We start from the raw sequence: 8,615 nt of genomic DNA, 5'->3' as shown, positions 1-8,615 counted from the left end.
ACTGTTTATAAAAATTGAGTAGGAATGAAAAAGTATTTTCTAAAAGGGGCGTTTACCAGCGTTCTGGAGGGCGTGGCCTCAAAAAATTTTGGATACACCCATTTCAGCCCCTCCACTTTTAGACTGGTGCACGGTCCCTGGCCCAGGAGCGTAGCTAGCGGGGGGTGTAGGGGTGTGGCACCCCCAATACTTGATAAATTCGTCGGTAAATCTTCAGTTTGTCTACAAAACCCTTAGTTTGTCAGTAAATCATCTATCAGTAGGTTAAATAGCACCTAAAATGTTTACAGTTTTCTACCATTGGTTACTAAGGTTTAATTTATGTGCCACCCAATATGTCTTTTTTGCATCTAAGGCCTTTCCTCTGGCAAAAATTAAGTTTTGCATATCTATTCCTAGAATTCTATCCATCTATTTTTACTACTTGTCCTGAACCATCCAGAATTTTCTCTCACTTTTTGCTTCATGGGGGGTTTGGAAGATGATTTTTAAAACGGTTGTTGGAGTGTCATCTCTCAAAACACAACTTGCGCTCGAGACGGGATGACGATGAGTCACCGTGCGTAGTGAGAGAGAAATTTGCAAGTTGAATTTTGTGGCTGTGGGTGTAACCAACGAAATATAAACAAGCACAGACATGGATGAAAAAGGGAAAAATATCAAGGCTCCAAGATTTGTGCAAATTAAAAAAGGAGACAAAGGCTATGGGTTCAATTTGCATGGCGAGCGTGGAGTGGTAGGCCAATACATTAGCGCTGTTGACAACGAGGGGCCTGCCCAACTTGCTGGTTTATGCGTCGGTGATCGTGTAGTTGAAGTAAATGGGGTTAATGTCGAAGCTGCAACACATTCTCAAGTCGTTGCAAAAATAAAGGAAAGTGTAAACGAGACTTCTCTTTTAGTTGTTGATAAAGTAACGGACGATTATTTGAAGCAGCACAGTATGAGAGTAACGGTTGAAATGGCCTCGTTGGAAACTGTTGTCAAAAATGAACCAGAAGAAACTGAAAAGACTACTAAATCCGAGGAAGACGCTGAAAAAGCCACAGAACAACATGAGAGTAAGACTGGGGATGATGAAGTCGAAGAAGTTGGGATGTCAATCGAAGACTACTTGAAAATGCATAGCAGCGAGGACGAAGGAAAACCTGCTGAGATTATTGTGGAAGTTACTTCTGAAGACAATGCACCTAAGGAGGAAGTATTAATTCAGGAAACAATGAAAGATGTTTCTGAAACACCGGAAAGTGGTGCTGAGAATCAAGTAGCGGAAACTGCTGGAGAAGAAGCAAGCAGCACGCCAGTACCTGAACAGAAACAGGCTGAGAGCAATGTGAAAATGACGCCCCCTGAGCAACCCCCTCCAGCACCCCCTGTAGAACAGGCTAAACCCGAACCAGCAGTGCAAGAACCACCCAAGGAATCAGAGCCAATCAAAGAATCAGAAGTACCCAAAGAGCCAGAATTACCAGAGGAACCAGAACCACCAAGAGAACCAGAGCCAGTTGCTGTACCAGAACCACAAAAACATGTTGACCCAATTTTGAAAAAGAATGCTGCTTTACCAAAGCCAAAACGAAAAGAAATTAAAGAGAAGAAGGGAACAGACTGGGCTGCTAGAGCTGCAATATTCAATAATCTTTGATGGTGTGGTAAAACTAAAAAGTCAGGACTTTCAGGTTAAATATTCGGGTATCCAAGTAATATTTTCTTCTGTCCTCTGAAGAAGATTTGAATTTTGACATGCACATATCACTGGCAAGAATAAAATGCTCATTAACATTCCTTATGATAATGGTTTGAAACAGAAAATAATGTTTTGTGGCTGTCTGCTTTTGATATAAAAACAATTAAGAGGTTTTAGGGTGGTTTACTTTGTTTGTTCCAGAATAGAGGGCCTGCTTTTAGAAGAACTCATGCAAAAGTCTACTTTTTTCCAAAAAATGGACTGTCTTTTGTCACTGAGATTAAAAGATTGATATTAAGATAAGCTCTTAAAGACAAAAAGTGTGGTGGATTTTATTTGCAACAAAACAAGGATAAACTAAAGAGAGATGTGCAGAGAAATGTTTCATAAACTATGCAGCCATTTATTTCAATCAAATTTGTAAGCAAAATACAGCATATCCGCTTGAAATATGTTTGTTATCTTTTTCCTTTAATTTTCTCAAGGGCACATTTTGTCATGATGGCTCCTCATTCATTTCTGCTTTCACATTTAACCCTGTTAGGCTTTTTATATATGCAAGAAAAGTCAGGATTTGCTACTTTCAATTGAGTAAGGGATCACTTTTGGGAAAGATGGGGATGTATTTGAATTTGTCAATTTTATCTTCTATACCTATATTCTAGAAGGGCTTCCATCTCAGTGAGTTTCTTTTGTTTTGATGAAAACACAATATAGCCACAATGAATTTAAAAAACAGAAGTATGGTTTCTTTGTTTATCTTTGCTAATAATGCTTTGCTAGGCTTCAATAGATTTAGAACTTTATAAGCTTTATAAGAAAATGATTTTGTTAGTTTAGTTTCATAACTTTAATAAAAGTGGTTGTTAGAATCCATGCAAATTTGTTTGTTATTATGAAATGAGCAAACTGATCTAGCAGTAAATTTTCACCTTCTAATTTATTTAATTTAAACCAAATTTTGATTATTACTGCTATACATTGCATAAAAATGGATTCAAAAATATTTTTTGGCAAACTTTCAATGAGCTGCCATGCTAAGGTAACATTGTGTCATGAAATATTATGTGATTACACAAGAAATGATTTATGAAACTGCACACATTGTTTAATTGTCAATAACATAAAAGTGGAATGCTATTGTACACATTGATTTTTCTTACATTAATCAATAGAATATATGACTCCTTTTTGTGTTCCATCTTTTTTGTGAGATAACTAAGTAAAATAATTCTTGCTAATGCCAATATAACCATGAATTTATATGAAAAAGTTTTGGGTTCTCTATTGTTTTATTATTGAATGATGTTAAATTTCCAAGTGAGCTCATCAGAACAAAATATCACCAATGATTAACTGATGTTTCTTTTAGTCATATTCTTATCATATTCACATGAGATATTGGAGCAAGTAGTTGCCAGGCATTATAAATGCCATCAGCTTGGGGTCAAACCATTGCTCTAAACATCGGAGAATCATCTTTAGTCTAAGACAAAGCAATGTCATCCTCGCCATAGGGACAAATGGCCTCTACGACTGCACATTAAAAAGCCAATTTCTTTACGAGATTTCGGCAAAAGAAGGGGATCTATTGGTTCCCGAGAGCCCATATTCACCTCTGAACTGAGAGTGGCTTGATGTGCGAGTATGACTTTTTATTTAAATTTCATTTGTGTGTTAATATCTAAGCCACAAATTCTAGAGAAATATCGAAAGGAGAAAATTCGATTGAAAGACATCTTCGAAATGACAAAACTCATGGAATCAGTCGGCATGATTTGGTATTTACGTTAATTGCTTTCTTGAGTTAGAATTTAATGCATGAAATAAGCATTAGATGGTAGGGAAGAAGCACGAGCAATGCTTAGACGATTAGAAGCAGCTCGAACTCAGAAACAAATTAACGAATAGTTGAGCAGAGTCAAAATTCTTAAAATCGCAACTTTTCTAATGGGAAAACATTTTTTGAAAGCCCCCAAAACCCTCTTTTTTTGCTCCATATGGCAATTAAATCGTCAACATCCGTAAAATTTACACGCAACAGAATACATCAATATAGGGCATCATTTCAAAAGACCAGGGGCGGATCCAGATACTCACAACATTCGCACTGGCGAATGTCAGATTCCCACAGGCCTTTTTAGTTTGTCTTTTGATATATTTTTGCATTGTGAATATTTTACTAGAAATGACAGGTAATAAAAAAGTTTCCATGTCATAGTCAGGTGGAATATAAGAAATGAAAGTTTTGTTTCCTGCCCTAGTGCCATTGAATCATTATTAAGAAGATATTTCAAATCTTTGCTACTGTTTTTCTTCATCACAAAAAACTTATAGGAAACATACCAGCACAACAAAAGCTTGATGAGTGTTTCTCAAATTGTTTCTAGAGACCTCCCTTTTCTTGTTTGCTCAGTGAGTCATTTGCTAAAATGCCAAATTGTCAAAGCAATCCGGGCTTGGTTGTTATTCTTAATATCAATTCTTAAATTTCTCAAACTTTGAGCCTCAATATTAGTTTATGCTGTTTGAAAAGTGTGTTGTTAATTGAGTTTCCTATTTCCTAATCCTAAAACTTAATACAAGGATAAAAATATATTTAAGCGATGGTTTCTCAAGCATCTCCATTAGATCTCACTAGTAGAAGGAAAAATTCGATTCCGAGATCATAGTAAAATTTACTGAAATCTTTTGGACGTGGTCATAAAGGCATGGTCGAAACTTGGCGAATGTCAGATTTTTTTCTGCATCCGATTATTTTCTTAAAGAAAATGAACAAAGAATAGCTCGACCCCCTGGTCCACGTTTTTTGCTATGAATGCATGAAGATTAAAGATTGATTCAAATGTAAAGAAGATAAGATATGTTTAAGAGCAATTTTTGCAAGCAAGAAGTATTTGAAAGAGGGTGGCGTTTTTAAAAGCTTTATGTATTGATCAGAGACAATATCAACTTTAATGGAGATTTTCTCAAGAGAAAATTTCCTTCGGGAAGGATATACAATATAATATATCCTTGAATCTAAATCCTTGCGATCTCAAGAAATTTCTGAACCTTCAGAGTAAATTTAGAGCAAAGAGGATTTCACAGTTATTCTTCTTGTTATAGCTATATCTCAAATATATACATGGAAATACAAAGACGTAGGAAACATAAGGGGGCTGCAGTCCCCCTCATCAACAGGGGCGCCTACACTGGGGGGCTGGAGGGGCAGCTGCTCCTGCCCTCTTCGTAGAGGGGCAAGAAGTGCCCTGAAATACATATAAGAAAATATGATAGAACCTTATCGATATTTGATGACCACTTTGACTACTCTCGTTATGTTAATTTCTATTAGAAAATGTTAGGAAAATGAAAACACCATCACAAAAACGCAAAGGTTGAAAAGTTTGTCTGTGACAAGGTTGGCCACAAGAGGGAGGGTGGAAAAGATAATAATAGATAAACAAAAGACCTGTTCCCGTAGGAACCAAAGAAGGATATATCGGTATTAAAACTTGGCGGGCAATCAAAATATTACAAGCAGCCCCTTTATCACAGCAATGATTTTCATAAATCAAAATATTGTGAATAGTGACAAGGCCATTTTATGCCCATTTTTATGTATGGATAATTTCGTCAACATTCTCTCTATGTTTAGAATCATTGATGGTAAAAAACTTAGCTGTATGGGTGGCACATATTCATTATAATATCTTATTATGTTACCTCACCCTCGCCATCCCCCCAGCCCCCTAACCAGGAATACTCGCTCATGTCGGTAGAAAATTCTATGATTTGCCCTCAGCACCAACAATGCCCCTCCTGCCCGAATCTTATGCAGGCGTCCCTGCTCATCAAGCAAATTTTTTCGCATTTCGTGCTGCAGTCGGGCAGTTCTATCACAAAGAAGCAAAAGTGTTCTAGCGCGAACTGCTTTTTTGGGTTTGGCTGAAAGAAGACTTACTTATCCGTGCTTAATTGCAGGGGGTGGAATAAACAGGCAGTGGGTATTTTTCCATTTGTAAATTAAGGGGGAGGTATTTATCCACTCAATTTGCAAATTGGGGGTCAAAATAAAATAACCCGGCGGGAACTCTCAAAACTTGCATTAAAATGGGAGGGGTGTGTGGAAATTAAATACTTACTAGCTTATCTTCTTAATCTGGGGGTCTTTATAAATAGGCAACTTGACCCCCCTATACAATTAATCACGGAAGAGTAGGGAATCTTGTGTCTGTAGATGAAGCGCTGCTTATTGTGACGTTATCACAAAGCTTTGTGATCTGTGGTCTAAGCTGTGTGTTCAGCTTAAGCTCTAAAGACCACTCACATAATCGGATCATTTTATGCTACTTTTATAAAATATGATAAAAAATTAAAAGAATCAAAAAAATGAAAGGAACACGGCAACTTTTTCAAAAAATTTCCATCTTATCCTCAGATGGAAGTCGAGGCTGATCATACTCAAAATGGCCGCCATTCGTTGGAGCGCTGGTCTTCTCAGGACCATAACAAAAGTACGTTTTCCAAGCATTACGGCAATCCGATGCCCACAGAATAATTTAAAAGGCTTCTCGTGTACGGCTGGAAGAAGAGGACTGGATGAATTTTTTCCTCCTGGTGTGTATGAGTCAGGTGGGCCTGGGCCTAAAGAAATCAAAACTGGTAAGGAGATGGTTTGAATGTCGTAGAGTGTTTGTACTGGTTTGCGTTCAGTTTTTGGTTAATTCTTTATTAATGGCTCTTTCTTTTGCCTCCCTGTTATTTATGCCAGATGCACCCATTTTTTTTAAGATCACATATTAAACTTTTACTTCTTCCTAGAACACCCCTCCTTTATCAGAGGATTAAATTTTGGCTTTAATTAAAACATTTGGGTTTCAGGGCCTCTCAAAAGGGCAGGACAGCATTTAAGCCGAAAATAGCTAAATTCCAGTGCGGGCATTCTGATGAAAACTGAAATAATGCCAAAGCGAAGGTCCCCTATCTGTTACTGTCAATTATTTTGGTGGTGAGGAGCCAGCCTTAGAAATTATTTTTGCCACGTTAGCACTGCCCATTTTTTCTCCCCATTTGCTAAAAATGAATCATATTATTGGACTTTTCATGTTTTGATTTCATTTTATTTGACGGTCAGGCCACGGTTAATGCAGTTTTCAAAATTTAGCCTTTTCTGTACATTTCTGTAGGAAGAAGATGGCATGCTTCTGATCTAAGGCAAAAAAGTAGCAATGATCTGCACAAACTTTGGTATGTATTGCTCAAGGAAATGAACATGCTCCAGACAGTGAAGGCAGAGGCAAAGAGATTGCAAGTTCCTATGCCGAACCCAGAAAGAATTAAGAAAGTACAAAAGTCAATGGCAATGATTAAGCGTGTTATTGGGGAAAGAGAACTTGCAGTTAAAAAGCTGGAAGTATTAGGTTATCAGTCTCAGTTTCAAGAAGATGCTGCTAGTTTCCAGGAAATTGATAACAAGGAAACAGGAGGCTTGCTTAAAAGTAGTCATAAACATGAACATCGTGAATCAATATCTAATGAACAATCAACAGTAAATGAGGATGGTAAAGTGAGAAATGTAGGTATAACCAATGGAAAGTCCCAATTTTCAATGACTTAACTAGCTTATATATATCTATATGTTAAATGTGTTTTATGTGTAAACATAAAAAAATAGTGGATAGATGGTGAAGGATCTTTTGGTTTGCTTTGAAGAATCTCCTCTTGTTAATGTTATGTATTATCATGGGCTCTGACACTGGTTGGAAAGTTCGAGGGGGGGGGAAAGGAGAATTTAACACCCATAATGAAAAGGTTTCTAAAAAAGCTCTATTTTTGCAATGAAAGGCTGAACCCTCCAGCCCCCCTTTGGTGTAGGCCCTTTGGTATTAAACCCTTTAGCGTTTGTTTTTTAGTGTATTCATAGTTGTACTTCTCGTTCCCGCAAAAATCGTCATATAATTTCTCGAACTCTATAACTGACTTCGCATTGACTGAGTGGCAAATTGTTCCATTTGTTTATTACTCTGTTTGAGAAATAGTTCTTCCTCAGGCTTGACGATGAAGCAAACTTGAAAAGCTTGAGATTGTGTCCTCTCGTAACTGAAGTACTTCGTTCAAAAAATACTTTACTATCAGTATCGACCATGCCGTGTAGTATTTTGAAAATTGTAATCATATCTCCACGTCTTCTTCTATAGCTTAATGTTGGGAGATCGAGGAAAAGTAAGCGTTCCGTGTACGATTTGTTTTTGAGTTCCTTCACCAACTTCTTTGCTCGTCTTTGCACCGATTCTAATGTCTTAATTTGTTTTACTTTACATGGATTCCAAACTGGCGCACAGTATTCAAGGATTGGCCTAACTAGGCTTTTGTAAAGAGCATTGAAGGTCTCTTTGTTGACGAATTTCATGGTTCTTTTAATGGACGCTAAAACACCGCTAGCTTTTTTTGCGATTTCTGCAATGTGTTTGTCAAATTTGAATTTGTTGTCAGCTATAATTCCAAGGTCTCGAATTGATTTAACTGATTTACAAACATGAGCTTAGGTTCCTTACTTTCTTTGGGTCTTAAGGGAATCCAATCCACATTTTCATGTTCTTATGAATAATGATATTTTGTCAATCTTTCTCTTTTTTTCTTCACAATAAAAGGGAGTAAAGTTCTGCTTGAAGCCTTACCTGTTTAGAAAGCCACATGATTTCTCTCACTAATTCTATTTATATTTATGTAATTGATTGATGTACCTAAATTCTTCCAAGAGCATTTGCAAAGAGCAAGCTATCTTAGGTTAAAACCTCTACTATTATCACTTTTGTATTTGAATAAGTATTTCCTGATTTGCCAAGAATAATGCCTTTTGACTGTAATGTAATTCGATCATATGAGTTTAGGCCATTCATTCATCAAATTGTATCAAGCCATAGGAACATCCCAAAGGGATGAG

At 36.9% G+C, this 8,615-nt stretch overlaps 2 protein-coding genes across 2 annotated transcripts; both read left to right on the top strand.

Moving 5' to 3' along the window:
- The first annotated feature begins 512 nt into the window (after positions 1-512).
- LOC135680869 (uncharacterized) lies at positions 513-2,864 on the top strand. The gene has a single exon (XM_065195075.2). It carries the CDS (start codon positions 638-640, stop codon positions 1,643-1,645), a length of 1,008 nt encoding a protein of 335 aa, XP_065051147.2. The 5' UTR covers positions 513-637; the 3' UTR covers positions 1,646-2,864.
- A 445-nt stretch (positions 2,865-3,309) lies between these two features.
- On the top strand, positions 3,310-7,961 carry LOC135680870 (large ribosomal subunit protein uL29m). Its single transcript, XM_065195076.2, has 3 exons — positions 3,310-3,332; positions 6,111-6,334; positions 6,859-7,961. Exons 1-3 carry the CDS (start codon positions 3,325-3,327, stop codon positions 7,287-7,289), a joined length of 663 nt encoding a protein of 220 aa, XP_065051148.2. The 5' UTR covers positions 3,310-3,324; the 3' UTR covers positions 7,290-7,961.
- The last annotated feature ends 654 nt before the right edge of the window (positions 7,962-8,615 follow it).

This window comes from Rhopilema esculentum, chromosome 18 (assembly GCF_057945365.1).
Source record: "Rhopilema esculentum isolate cy_ngs chromosome 18, ASM5794536v1, whole genome shotgun sequence".
Taxonomy (NCBI): domain Eukaryota; kingdom Metazoa; phylum Cnidaria; class Scyphozoa; order Rhizostomeae; family Rhizostomatidae; genus Rhopilema; species Rhopilema esculentum.
Note: the sequence above shows the minus strand (reverse complement) of the source record. Positions and strands in the feature narration are given on the sequence as shown.